Source organism: Ursus arctos, unplaced genomic scaffold (genome assembly GCF_023065955.2).
Source record: "Ursus arctos isolate Adak ecotype North America unplaced genomic scaffold, UrsArc2.0 scaffold_11, whole genome shotgun sequence".
Classification (NCBI taxonomy): domain Eukaryota; kingdom Metazoa; phylum Chordata; class Mammalia; order Carnivora; family Ursidae; genus Ursus; species Ursus arctos.
Genome location: NW_026622775.1, coordinates 48,614,411 through 48,630,038, shown reverse-complemented (window position 1 = coordinate 48,630,038; position 15,628 = coordinate 48,614,411). Strand labels below are relative to the sequence as shown.

Genomic DNA, 15,628 nt, shown 5'->3' with positions numbered 1-15,628 from the left:
AATATGTAGATGTTTGCTTACATTACTTTTATTGCTCTTTTATGAAAATATATTTTGTACACATAAAAAGGTAGGAAAATAGCTTGCACAAGATTGCAAAGTAAAAGCACACTAGCATAATCAACATTTCAAATACTATAATGTGAGTATGTATCAAAGCAATGGATATTACATAGACTATCTCATTTAAAGTGTCGTAACATTGGTACCATGCAATTTAGAACTATGGAGAACATAATATGAGATAGGAAAGTAAGTTTTAAATTTCAAATTTACCATTTTTTAATGGATGGGATTTTCTTTCGGATTGGCATAAACGCTCATGGTTAGATACAGGCCTGAATCAGTCGTTATGACCTGGTATAATCATACCTGATGTGTGCTGCCCTGCATATTCAATGCTTGTCATTTATAGGTTGTTAAATCTTTTAATTTTCCTTCTTACGTAATTGATTATAGACAATAGTAGCCATAAAACTTTTTTAAATTTTAGAAATGTGCTACAGATTTTCTTTTTAACCACAGTTCTCTTTTTTACTGCTTTGAAAAGAATATAAACAATCAACTCAACAAAATAAATGATTTCGGTTTTTTCTGTTGACTTTCCAGACATCAGTGCCTTGAGGCAACTTTTTAATCGTGTCGAGGCTTATAAAGATTTAATCACTGAAGGAATATTTATGGAGCGTCTATTGGCAGCAAGGTTATAAAGGTGTAATGGGGGCCTAGAATAAGTGCAAGATTTTGTCCCTGAATTCAAAGACTCTCTATTTTAAGGCCATAATTTTCAACCATGGCTGAGTATCAAAATTGCACGTTTGGTTTAATCTATTTACGATTAGAAAAATGCTGAGAAAATGAAAGATTTAAAGATTAGGTGTGCTGAATCAGGATGAAGGTAAAGAGTAGGATTGATGTATCTGTATATATATTTATATGTTTTTTATATGTAGTGCATATACTTATGTATATTCTCAAAATATATATTTAAAAAACTCAAAGGTAATTTTGAAGTTTGGCTAAAATAATGGAGAATCTGGAAAGAGGAAGATGTATTAAGAATTACATAACAATGAGAGTAATTCAGTTCTGTAGTAGTTCAATTCTGTAGGTTGGATGCACATCTTAGACCCCTCACTTTGGTCGTGTCTTAGTCCATTGGGGTGCTATAACAAAATTCTACAGACTAGGTAACATAAACAACAGAAATTTATTTCTCACAGTTCTGGAACCGGGAAATCAAAGGTCAAAGCACTACCACATTAATGTACTGGCAAGAGCCCTCTTCCTGGCTAAGAGTAGGTGACTTCTCCCTGTGTCTTAAAATGGTGGAAAGGGTGAGGGGTCTCTTTTAAAGGATCACTAATCCCATTTACAAAGGTTCCACTCCCATGATTTAATCACCTTCCAAAAGCCCAATCTCCTTTTACCGTATTGGGCATTAGGATTTCAATGCATGAATTGGGAAGGAGTCACAAACATTCAGACCATAGGAGTTGGTGACCGCAAACTTAACATGAGGCTATTTCAGTTTTCTTATATATAAAATGGGACTAACAGTAGTGCACTTGAAAAAGATTGTGGGGGAATGGGATAGGCCGGTGATGGGAATAAGGAGGGCACATATTGCATGGTGCACTGGGTGTTATACACAACTAATGAATCATCGAGCCTTACATCGAAAACCGGGGATGTACTGTATGGTGACTAACATAATATAATAAAAAATCATTATAAAAAAAAAGATTGTATAAAAGGATGAAATTTGATAATTTATATAAAGTATTTAGCATAGTACTTGACATATTTAAGTGTTCAATAAATATTTATTGGGTTTAATGTTAGTGTAGTGAAAAGATCCATGCCTTACTCAGAATGATGAGAGAAAATGAAAGTGTTGTTTATACAGAAAAGCTGTCTGAAAAGGTGATTATAAAGTTGTATATTGAAAGAAATTGAGACTGGAAGATTTTGCTTCTATTTAGAAGAAAGAGGAAAAAAACAAATATATATAAACTAGAAGGGGTCACACCTATGCTAATTTAGAAAATATTCTAAGTTAAAGCAATTTCATGTTACAGAATAAGACATAGCAGTAAGATACTTTAAATGAATATTCTCAAGGTTATATTCTCTGGTAATTTTCATATCATTAGGCAAACAAATCTTGATTATAATAGACAGGGAAGACTCATGCTTTCTAGGTAGCTATGTAGAACAGCATATGGAAAAGTTGTTTATTTCAGATTTTATGGAGACTTAAAAAAAGTATTTTTTGAAAATATACTTTACAAGACCTATTTACAGTTTGGCATACATGAATATAAAAATAATTACAAATAGCAAATATGCTTAGGGTTTTTACAATTACTTCCCATTATTCTTGTCCCGTGAAAGGATTCTTTTCTGTTCTGATTTGGTCTCCAGACTTGTTCTGCTTGCAGTGGATCTTTCTTGTATGTGCTTGCCTCCTTGCCTGCTTGTCAACCTTATGCACACTGGATATCTTAGGTTATCAGTCATGACTTTTGGGTCATAATCTTTCCCAAAATACTTTGTAACTCTAAACATTATTAGTTGAGTTCTATAGAAGTTTGGCTTTTCCACATTTTATCCTGCTGCATGTCAACTGTCTGCTTCAGTGTTAACCAGAATCACTGCTTCAGGCTTTATAGCTGGCATTTCCATTCTCTAGCCAAAGTGCGCTGCCCTAAGAGTGAGCAGGGTTTTTAATGGTGGCCTGTGCTGATGCAGGGAGTTTTATCATGCATGTGTATCACACAGTGACTCTCCTTTTGGGGTTCAGGTTCTAAATCCTCTCCTATTGTGCAGGTCATGAGGCTTTCCCTGTAGCTTTACGCTCCCCCTGGCAGCTGTAGAAATGTGGTATGATTAATCTTATATGATGTTGAAGAATTTTATCTTATTTGACAGTTATTAAAGAAATATTCTTCAGCTAAATGATACAGTATGTTTCTTCCTACTTTTCTGTCACTCCTTCTCTTCACCCTCTCCCTTTTTTTTTTTTTTAAGATTTTTTAATTTATTTATTCGACAGAGATAGAGACAGCCAGCGAGAGAGGGAGCACAGCAGGGGAGTGGGAGAGGAAGAAGCAGGCTCATAGTAGAGGAGCCTGATGTGGGGCTCGATCCCAGAATGCCAGTATCATGCCCTGAGCTGAAGGCAGACGCTTAACCGTTATGCCACCCAGGCGCCCTTTCTCCTCCTTCCTGTCCCCCTCCTCTTTATTCTCATTCTTATTCTTCTCTCCTCCTCTCACACCCTCTTTCTGCCTTGTTCCTTCTGTCTCTTTCTCTCTTGACTGAGAATGCATTTTCCTTATTTTTGGGCCCAGGTTCAATAGCTTCATAGTAATTTTCTTGATTGCAATCAATCTGTATGAGTATCAGTTAGAGCGGAAGCTATTTTTAAAAGAAATGCACATGGTCTGAATATAGGTAAAGTCAGAAACATACAAGGTATATTTTTGAGCGCTACTATGTGAATATTGGTAAGTCACTAGGTACTATGATATTTTAAAGATATAAGGATAACAATTTTTTTCTGTTTTTCTTTTATTTTATTTATCTATTTTTATTATGTTTAGTTAGCTAGCATATAGTACATCATTCGTTTTTGATGTAGTGTTCAACGACTCATTAGTTGTGTATAACACCTAGTGCTCATTAGTACAATTACAAATGGGGAAGGGGGTTTCCTGACCAAATTCTGCTGATACAATTAGTTATAGTTTAGGAAAAAAGTAAAGATGAATGCTCACTTCTGTAAAAGATAAAAAGGAAATGTTAAAAGATAAAAATGTAATTTTATGAACATAAGGAAATGAGAAAGAAATGGGATAGGCTGGTGATGGGTAGTAAGGAGGGCACGTATTGCATGGTGCACTGGGTGTTATACGCAGCTAATGAATCATTGAACTTTATATCGGAAACCGGGGATGTACTGTATGGTGACTAAGATAACATAATAAAAAATCATTAAAAAAAAAGAAATGTTGGGAAATATTTATATTAAATCAGCATGAAAAAAGCCTGTCTAATCATAAAGTTGATATAAGGAATGAAACAATCTTCAAACCAAATTATTCTACACAATAGATGAAGAATGCATTAAAAATTTGGGGAACGAACATGAAAGATAGCAAACTTCAAAGTTAAAAGTTGGAAGAAACAATAAACAAGCATTTTTTAAAAAATTATTTATTTATTTTAGAGAGAGAAGGAGCACACAAGCAGGAGGAGGGTCAGAGGGAAAGGGAGAAAAAGAATCTCAAGCAGATTCCCTGCTGACTATATAGGGTTTGATCTCAAGTCCCTGAGATCATGACCTGAGCCAAAATAAGAACTGGCCTCTTAACTGACTGAGCCAACCAGCTGCTCCACCCAATAATTCTTAAAGAGTAAATCCTAAAAGTTACCACATATATAAAAAACCTTTTAGTAGTATTTGTAGTAAAAGATGTTGAAAATTTGCCAATTACATCTTGAGAAGAGTGAGTGCAACAGCACTGTTACAGTCATCCTCATTTTCTGCTGCTGAGAAGGGGAAGAGACATGCTGTTGACTTATTTTAAATGCTTTTGACTTAAGCCCCAGATCTATCAGCTTTCCTTCTTCCTTTTCCATATGTGCTTTCACTATATTTCTAGCCTCTTTTCTTCAGACTTCCTTTGTTTTGGGCATTTTATCTTGACTTTCTTCTTTGTTTCTCTTTTCCTGTCCTTATTCCTATTTGAATCTGTGATTGACAAGGAAGGCAGCATAGTGTAGGGGTTTAAAGCACAGCCTCTGGAGTAAGGCTACTAGGTTTCAAATCCTAGTTCTACTAATTAGGGGCCAAGAGAAACTAAGGAGATTACTTAGCATCTTAGTATCTGCTGCTGTAACGTGAGAGGAATTTAGTAGATTCTCTAGTACTAAGATTCATAGGTTTGTTATATGGATCAAATATGTCAATATTTATGAATTACTCAGAGCAGTATCTGACATATAATACTACTATTTAAATAAAGATTAAAATGCATTGTTTTTTTATATTTTGCATGGATAACCTGTGGTTCATTTTCTTTCTTTTAATGCTTACAATATTTGTAATGCAGAAGTGTTTATTCTTTACATAAGCATATTTGGTCATTCTTTTTTGATTTCTAAATTTTTACACTAAATAAAGATTCTATTGGCCAAAGTGATATGGTTTTATTTTAATATGTAAATGTTATTATTCCATATATAACTTATTTTCAGTAAGAGCTTTATTGAAATATAATATTCATAAAATAACCCCTTAAAATGTCTAGTTAAGCTGTTCTTAATATTTTCTGAAAATTCTGCAGCCATAATAGCTATCAAAGTTTAGAATATTTTCATCACTCCAAAAAGGACTCCATTCTGAACATTTGGCCATTCTGAACATTTCATATAAATAAACTCATACGATTTGTGGCTTTTTGAGTTTGGTTTCTTTGATTTAACATAATGTTTTCAAGATTCATTCATTCTGTAGTGTATATCAGTACTTTATTCCTTTGTATTGCCAAATAATATTCTATTATACATAGATATACCACTTTGTGTTTATCCATTCATCAATTGATAGGTATTTGAGGTGTTTTCACTTTTTGGTTAATATGAGTAATGCTACTATGAATATTCATGTACAGTTTTTGTACAGATTTTTTTTTTTTATTCTTTTGGGTATATGCCTAGAAATCAAATTTGTTAGACATATGAGACTCTGTTTAAGGAAGTTTAACTCTTAAGTCTGTTTAAGTTTTTGAGGAACTGCCACAACTGTTATTCCAAGTAGGTATTCCATTTAATATTCTCATCAGCAATGTTTGAAGGTTCCAGTTTTCCCACATCCTCTTCAACAATTGTTACTGTCTTTTTTATTTTAGCCATCCTAGTAGGTGTGAAGGGGTATTTCATAGTGGTTTTCATTTGCCTTTCCCTAATGACTAATGATGCTGATTATCCTTATATGTGCCTATTGCCCATATGTAATTCTTTTTTGATAGGTATCTATTCAAATTCTTTGCTCATTGTTTTAATTGGATTGTTTCTTCTTTTATGGTTCAACTGTAATAGTTATATATATATATATATATATATATATATATGTAATAGTTTTATGTGTGTGTCTGTACATATACATATACATATATACATATACATATATTCTGGATACAAGCCCTTATAAGGTAAATAATTTGCAAATATTTTCTCCCATTCTGTTGAAGAGCTTTTCACCTTCTTGATAGTATCCTTTGGGAAACACACGTTTTTAATTTTGATAAAGTATAATTTATCTATTTTTCTTTAGTTTCCTATATTTAATCACTGAAATCTTGGTCAGTTTAGTGATGAGCTAATGATTGAACAGATATTTAATTAAATGTGTTGAGTCAATAAGTCTTCTAGACTTGGCCAAGGTGCTCTATTTCTGTTCTGTGTTATGCATTCAGTGCTCCCCTAGGCAGTTACAAGTCTGTCTTAGCCTTCACTTTCTGTCTGTGCAGGGCCTCAAAGCCAATCAGAGATGAGAGATTAGGGAGTCTCTTCTTAATTCTAAAATGTAAAAAAAAAAATTTATATATATATATATATAATATATATATATATGACACCTCTTTTGGGCATGCACACAGTCTTGCAGTCTTGCACATTTTTATGGCCTTCTAGATTCCCAGAAATATGCAGATTTTTTCATATGCCCCTATTGACATCCCAGTTCCATTTTTCCTTTTAAGTTTTTGTTTGTTGGTTTGGTTTGGTTTGGTGCACCTATCGTTATCTCTAATCAGTATCTCCATCATAAGAATTGTAATGTTAAACAATAGCTGTTGTATCTTTTCAATAAAGGCCTTAGGGATAGGACTGTTCACACAGACTGAGCTCAAAGACTTACTCAAATAAAAAAAAGTCACAAAAATGGAAGTTTTCAGGGGGCTGCTAGATAGGTCAAATGGTGACAGTTCTTCAGGGATGGGACCTTGGAGGAGCTCCAAGCTTTTTCTTCCCCTCCAGTGTGTGCTAGGATGATGGTTTTCTCAGCACGCAAAATTACAAAGCTGATGGTTCAAGGCGTCCATGCAGCTGTGGAGAGAGGGATGCCACAAATCTCTTTGTTCTTACCGAGATCCAACTATTTTTTGGAGTAAATGCTCTGTAGATTGGTGCAAGCCTTTTTTTTTTTTAATCTCTTTCCAGAGTTCTGAGAAGTTGATTTTGACAATTACTGCAGTGTATTCATTGCCTTTATGGAAGAGAAGATTTTCTAGTCTTTGCTGTTCCAGAGGTGCTTCTTGGTTTGATTTTAACAAACAGTATGAGATTTTTTCTTTTTTCCAAAATTGTCATAAATTTGTCTCCATAGATTTGAAATAGTATGGTTATTTTGTTTTAATATATTGATTGTTTCTGGGGTTTAAAAAATCATATTCTATCAATATAGTTATAAAATTTATCACTGACACCATACTGCTTTCATTTTTTTCCCCCATGGATAAACATATTATTAAAGGATATAAAAATTAATGGACAATTATTAGTGTAGAGAATATAATTAAGAGCTATTTATTTTAGCTACAAATAAGAAAAAAGTCGTTTTACAGCTATATTAATTAAAAAGGTATAGCCGTACCCTCTTATCCTCACGAGTTATATTCCAAGACCCCCAGGGGATGCTTGAAACTGTGTATAGTGTCAAACCCTATATATATTCTATGTTTTTTCCTATATGTACATACCTATGATAGAGTTTAATTTATAAATCAGGCTTAGTAAGAGATTAAGAGCAATAATAATAAAATAGAAAAATTATAACAATATACTGTAATAAAAGCTATGTGAATGTGGTCTCTCTCGAGATATCTTATTGTATTGTACTCATGCTACTTCTTGTAATGATGTGAGATGATAAAATACCTCCATGATGAGATGAAGCAAGGTGAATGATGCAGACATTGTGATTTAGCATGAAGCTACTACTGACCTCCTGATGACACATCAGAAGGACAATCATCTGCTTCCAGACTGCGGTTGACTATGGCTAAGTGAAATTGTGGAAAACAGAACCACGGATAGGGGGAGACTGTTGTAATCTAAATTAGAAAAAAAATATGTGGAATTGAGTTACTTTATATATAAACTCATATAATTCAAATAAATACTAAAAAGCTGTATGTATGAGTGAAATTACACTTTTTGAATAAAACATGTCTTGAGAAAATGGTAATTATAGGTCTTCCGACTCTATAAGACTAACAATGATCATTTTGATAATTTAAAAACAGTATTTTAGCCTATTTACTTTCCTCCTGAATATACTTTTTAAAAAAGTGAGTTGTTATAATACATTTTAAATACAAAGATCTCATTTTATTTCATTTTATTTTATTTTATTTCTATAGGACTTTGGAGATGATGGTTCCTTGTATATTACTAAGGTTACCACAACTCACATGGGCAATTACACCTGCTATGCAGATGGCTATGAACAAGTCTTTCAGACACACATCTTCCAAGTAAACGGTAAGAAATATGGTGTTGTTATCATTGCTTTATGCTTCTCTATAAATTCAAAGAATATCACAGTTGATTAGGAAGGCAAGGCTTCATTTTTTTTTAATTTGACAAGACCTCGGTTTTTGTTTGTTTTGTTTTGTTTTAAGACTTATTGTCAGTGTAAAACCTTTTTCAATTTAAAAAGCAGGTGGTTTAGTGAATAAATGCTATAAATTTTACCACTTTTCTCATCGTGAAATAGTACAAAGTAACTAACTCATTCTAATTGGAAAATTAAAGCATAAGAAATTTAAATTACTTTTTGAAATTTAAATATCAACAATTAGGCAACTATATAAATTTTAGAAACTGAAAAAATTAAGCATCTTGAAATTTTAATCAGATTATCTGGTTGATCTTATTACTGATATAAAAAACTGCTATTTATGTACAGCAAATGTTATACTCTCAACGGTTAATTTAATGGCTGTGAACATTGGGCATGTAGGCTGATATTCTTTTTTTTTAAGATTTTAATTAATTTATTTATTTGAGAGAGAGAGAGAGAGCATGTGGTTGGGGGTGGGGGGACGGGCAGAGGGAGTGGGAGAAGTTGACTCCCGGCTGAGCAGGGAGCTGGGCTCCGGCTTATTCCCAGGACCTGGAGATCATGACCTAAGCTAAAAACAGACGCTTAACCGACTGAGCCACCCATGGGCTCCTGATATTATTCTTATAATCAGAGGGTTTTTTTCTTTTTCTGATTTAATTCAAATTTTGGCTATTTAGTTCAATTGATTGTATAGGATTGTATGTAAGATACATTAATTCACACTGATTCACTTCCATATTGATATATATATTACTTTACTTCATGATTTACTGAAAGAAAACAGAAGCTTAGTTGGCATGCCATAGAAACAGCAAGATGGCTAGTGTGGTTTGTATGAATTAAGAGGAAAGTGACAGATAAGAGCTTGGTGAGGTAGCCCGGGGTCAGATCACATGGATCCCTAGGGACCTAATTAAATATTGGATTCCCATTCTGAGTGTAATGTGGGAAGCCATCAAAGTATTTAATGTATGAAGTGGCATATTCTAATTTGTTTTAAGATGACTGGAATCACTGAGATCTGTTAAAAAAATATTTTAATAGTCTAGGAAAGAGATAATGGTGGCTTAAAATATAGTGTTAATGATGAAGAGATAAAGAGTGGTTAAATTTAGAATATTTATTGAAAGTAGATCTGATGATATTACTGAGGAATGGCCTGTAAATATAGGAGAGAATTTTTAAAAAATAAACCCAAGTAATTTGAAGCATTTAGATATATCCTTGTGACATTAACTGGATATAGAAGCAGCATATTTGGAGACTGAGTGAGACTAATATATATATTTGGACAAGTTAACTTCAATACAATTTCTGGATGGAAATCAAGTATGCAATTCAGTATGTAAGTCTGGAGATCAGAGGAGAGTGACAGCCTAAAGATGTATATTTAGATAATATCAATGTGCAAAAACTGTATTTAAAGCCATAAGTTGGAGCTTGATGAGGTCACCTTAGGGATGAGTATAAATATTCATACTAAGAATTGAGCCTTGGAGCTGAGGTCAACAAGTGGAGAAAACAAGACTTAGAATGAGCACCTTGTGATGGAAAGTGTGTCCTGAGAAATCAATTAAAAAATGTTAAAAAAAAAAAAAAGGTTGAGAAGATTGGAGAGTTTATGGTTTGACTGTTACGGGCACTCAACAGAAGTAGATCTAGGCCTTGGTTTCTAATGCAAACCCAGTTGTAACTAAACATGGGTCAAGGCTTGGAAGAGAACTTTCAAGGACGCTGGTGAAGAGAGCAGACAAGGTACAAAGGAGGTGATGCATGGTATTCCCAGTGGTCTCAGATGTTTGGAGTAGGACTTTGGATACAGCAGTTGTACCTGGGGATACGCAATCTTGAGAGGACAGAACAAATCTGTGTGGGGGGATATTCTCTACCTAGATGAAGCATCCTGGGGAAATAGTTGTTGTTGCAAATCTGGTTCTTCCCTCTTTGTTGTGATTGTTTACAGACTAATGGCCTCTTTGACAAGACTGATGCTCTGAGCTCTTTGTTTGTTTCCTGAGAGATTCTCCAGTTTTGTTTTGGTTAACAATTAGTTCTGTCTTTTATATTCACTCCCAGTTCTAGTTCGTCAGTCTAAGGACCGGCTGGTTGAGCTCTTATAGTTTGTAGAGCAGTGAATGGTTCATGTTCTAGCAGTATCAGAATCACATGACAAAATTATCAAAAATGTAGAACTCTGGACTCCACCAGGACTTTCTGGAAATTGATTTGAAATCTGCATTTTGGCAAGCTTCCTAGGTAATTGTGATGCTTGGTAAAGCATGAGAACCATTCCAAATCACTGTTGTTTCGGAGTTTCTGCTCCCCATTCATGTCTTAAGCAGGCTTATTACATAACTTACTCATTTGCATGCTCCAGCTGGGAAGCCCAGTAAGAAGGCTTTGAGCCAAACTGCAGGCTTTCTTGTTGCAAGATGTGCCCTGAACAGCACTGGAGAAATGCAGCTTCCCTATTTCATCCCCTCCTTGTGAATGAACGGCTTCCTCTGTGATCTCAAGGTTTTTCTGAAGATGGAATGTGGGAATAAAGGAACCATGAGGCCTTAGCAACAGAGCCAAGACCATCATTCTCAACATTATGAATTAATTTAGAGGACTTCAATACTAGCATTGACTACCAGTGAGATCTAATGCTTTCTCCCTTCTAGAAACAAAGATCCCAGAGCTTGGGAGTAAAACCCTTCTCTTTCTATTACCTTCTACTGTGTTTAATCTGCTTCAAAATCCTTCGTATAAATGTTTTTATGAAGGCATGGGGTTTGCAAAAAGGGAAAATAATAATATTATTGCTGAACATTGGTTGAGACTGAACAGAGAGGGAACTGCAGTAGCTGCTAGAGAGTGATGTGGAGTTAAAGGGGGGATTTTATAAACATTGCAGATACGATACTCTTTTATGCTGATATGAATAATCCAGTAAAGAGGAAATGCAGATCATTTAAGAGAAAAAAGGGAAAATTGCAGTAGTCAAGTTTTTTAAAAGTTGATGTAATTAGTACACACATGGAGGGATTGGTCTTTGGAAGATGAATAGTTAATCTGTTGAAACAGGGAGCAAGACAGACTGGGAACAGATGCTCAGGGTGGGAGCATGAGGAAATAATCCTCTTTGCATTGCTTGGATTTCTTCAGTGCAGTCAGGAATACCAACTATTGAAAGTGCGGAGTTTGTAAGTGCTTGTTTGAGCAGAAGAGATATAAAATAATTATCTTGCAGAGCAAGAGAGTGATGGAAATAGCAGCCGGTAGTTGGTATGTCAGGCAGATCTTTGGGTGTTCTTGAGGTGATATATATTAGTATGTTTTCCTTCAGTTGTGGGTGGCTGTGCATTTGCAATCATAGAAAGAAGAGATTTGGGTTTAATCAGCATTTTATTTTGTCAGGTGAGTAAGTGGGAGAGAGACAGGCATGAGGAAAATAAACAAGTTTACAAGAAAATGATTATAATGATGGACCACAGAAAAAGTGGTAAGGTAAGGTAAGGGGTAGGTAAGGAAAGCAGTGAGACCATGAGAAATGTGAAATGAAGTAAAATATTGACTGGTGTTTCCAAGTTGATCAAGTACCGCGAGAACGGGATACTAAAGAGAGCGAAATGCAGTACCTTCACTCAAAGCATTTTCTTAAGGCATCTGGCACTTTCTCTTTATCAGAAACACTTTTAATTAGGTCAAGTTTGTGCAAAGGAATGTATGAACCACTAAGGTTTGATAGGTGTTCGGGGAGGCAGCTGTTCTAAATCTAACTTGCCAGTTCTAGTCTTAGCTGAAAAGGAGAAATGAAGTGAAGAATAACATTAATTCATCAACATCAACCATAGTAGATCAAAATCTTGTTCTACTGCATTTTGATCAAGGAGGGAAGATAATAAGTGCATTTCAAGGATCATCTTTAATATTTAAACCTATTTGAAGAAAACAGAAGGCTCAGTAGAAAATATATTATGTGTATATCAGTAACAGATTACCTTTGGGCGTAATAACAGAGACCCCAAATAACAGGGGCTTCAGGAAGCTACAGCTGTGGTTTTATTATGCATAAAAGAAGCCCAGATGAGGTGTTTCAGAAGGCAACTCCATCATGTCACCATTATCCTTTGCTTCCCCTACTGTGGTTAGAACACAGTTTCCATTCTCCATGTCATCCCATGTTTTCCAAATGGCAGTGGAAATTCTAATCATCATAGTCATATTTCAACAAGGAAAAAGGAAGAAAGAGGAAGGAAAAATAACACCTGTCACCTGAGAGAGCACTTTTAAAATAACTTTAATGGAAGTACCAATAACTTCCATGACCCTCTCTAAATGCAGAGATTAAAGTATATTTCTTTGGTCTTGTTTTGCCAGCCACAACAATTAAGGGTTCAATTATTTACAAGGAGGAATAAATATCGGGGAATTAAGTGGCCATCTTTGTCACAAAGAAGTCTGGTGTATCAAAACATTTTGCAAAACAGTAGGAGAGCAATGACACTTTATAAAATTACTTAGAAGTGGTAGGATTAGCTGTAAAGCAGCACTAAACAAGTGATTTCTCCTTTTTTTTTTTTTTTGGTGTTTTCCTTTCCTTTGGTTTTATGGTGTTTTATATTTGGTATAATAACTTTAAATGTATATTTTGTGTATAAATAAGTAGGATAAACTTGAGATCACTCAGAATATTGTTACAGGCCAATAACAAAAAAAATAGTTGGGAATGAACTGTGACAATGGAAAAATACATGAAAATGCAAGAAAATGCAAATCAGATTAGCCAAATGGCACATTTATAGACCAAATAAATCTCTAAACTGGTTTGACTCATTTTCTACTCTTCATCCACTTTTCCGAAAAGGTTAAAAAGGCCTTTAGAAAATTAAGTTTTCATAGAAAACTTAACATATTTATCTGAACAATTTTTCAATTAGTAATAAAAATAAAATAGATCATCGATTACCATAAAAAGCTCTGAAAATACCACAAGTTATTGGAATTTGTGAAAGTGTTTTTGAAGTGCAAAGACTATTTAAATATCCCAGGGTGCAAGCCAAATAAGTCTATCAATAGCCCTGTTTCTTTTCAAACAATGCAAAATTAGATTATTGAAATATGAGAGTGCTTCTGTGTCCTTGTCAGAAGAAACATTATGTATAAATCAAAGGAGCTTGACTCTGCCAGTGGAATTCATTTCATGCTTTTCCTTTTCTTTTTACATAAAGCAAATCGTCTTTAGATCTTCAGCTTATGATACAGAATGTTTGAAATTTTAAAAGTCATTCAGTGTTTACACTACCCTCTGGGCAGAAAGCTTGTCCCTATTCACAATAGACCCAGAATGTATGTTGTAATTTCTCTCTCGTTCATATTGTTTAAGACCTCACACATAATATCAAGTGGATTTTTTTTTTTCCTGCTCATGTCAGAAAAGTCTGCACAAAATTGCTGGTTTTATAAGATGTCCATATAGAACACCCCCATTTTTCTCCTTCAAAGTTTGAAAACATCTAAAAGAAGACACTAGAGCCAGAGGTACAGGTATGCCAGCATCACCTTCTTTACTGACAAAGCTGTTTAGAGAACATGGCTTAAGCCTGGGCAACAATGGCTTGGTTTGTCTTGCATCATAGACTTGAACTTCCTTCTCCAGTCACAGGCAGCCTTCCCAGCCTAAGTGCAGACGGGAATAAAACCTTGCTGCAAGCAGTAAGATCCAGAGAGCAGGTGGTGAGAGGCCTACCTCCCCCTTCTCACTCCTCCTCCCTCAATTAGGAGGGAAAAGATGAGAGAAAGAAAAGCCTTGAAGGTTACTCTGGCTCAGAGATTCTCTGTGGTTCCTGGGCAAGCAGCATCAGTAACCTGTTTTGAAGGCAAATTCTCAGGGTGCACCCACAGCTACTGACTCAGAAGCTCTGTGCATGAGGTAGAGTGATCTGTGTTTTAACAAACTCTCCTCGTGATTCTGATCAAGTTTCAGGATCACTGCTTTAGAAATGTCATTCCCTAGAGACATGAGAAGTGGGAGTATGTGTTCCTTCCTTATACACTCCGGCTTTATTTTCTTAATTTCGACTTGAAACTAAGCTTATCTTGGGAAGTGGCTGTGTCTTAGGGGGTGGGACCAGCCACGCATCAAATCAGTCATCCCTCTCATGAGGCCCGGCAGCAGACGGTGTCAGTGTTGATGTCTTGCCCAAAAGCCCACCCTGGCCACCTCAACCATGGTGGACATCCCCTGACAGCTTGATGCTACAGGAACTTGTCCCAAACTGCTCTTCCTAAGAATTTTATTTGACACAGGAAGCTTTATCAGCTGGACTCAAGGCAGCCTAGATGTGCCAGGGATTTAATGTCTTACAGGGACAGTCCTGAACCAGTGAGGGACACAAGTCAAAAAGTAAGTATCACCATTTCCCATTCACTCAGAGGGAAAATTCTGAGGTGCATTCTACATGATTCTCTTTTCTTTCTTCTCCCCTTCCTTCCTTCCTCCCTTCCTTCCTCCCTCCCTCCTTCCCTTCCTTCCTTCCCTCCTCCTTCCCTTCCTTCCTTCCCTCCTCCTTCCCTTCCTTCCTTCCATCCTCCTTTCCTTCCTTCCTTCCCTCCTCCTTTCCTTCCCTCCTTCCCTCCCTCCCTCCTTCCCTTCCTTCCTTCCTTCCTTCCTTCCTTCCTTCCTTCCTTCCTTCGCCATTTTTCTTTCCTCCATCTTACTTTCCTGGTCTCTAACTTGTGTTTCCTGGGATCACATCCCAAATCAGCAACATGAATCTAAGTTCTTTTCTCAGAGCTGTTTTTGGGGACATTCACATTTAAGAATGTCCTTACCTTAATAATAATCGTTGCCCTTTGGTTGCTCCCTCTGTAAGCTACTGGTAGGCACCATATGTTTGCTTCCAGAAGGCTTTGAAATACGATTGAACATTATGTTAATTCATGAACTCCAGAGTCTGAAAGTTCTGTCTCTGTTATTCCCCATGCTTAATTATGTCCAGTTGT

The 15,628-nt window shown here is 35.5% G+C and overlaps 1 protein-coding gene across 4 annotated transcripts in view; it reads left to right on the top strand.

Annotated features, from left to right (window-relative positions):
• FSTL5 (follistatin like 5) overlaps positions 1-15,628 on the top strand; it is a 701,705-nt gene that overhangs the window by 524,383 nt on the left and 161,694 nt on the right. For all 4 annotated transcript variants that reach the window (XM_026499588.4, XM_026499587.4, XM_057310158.1 and 1 more), the window contains exon 8: positions 8,433-8,553. In XM_026499588.4, coding sequence (XP_026355373.1) covers positions 8,433-8,553 — 121 coding nt within the window. The remainder of the gene's footprint in view (positions 1-8,432; positions 8,554-15,628) is intronic.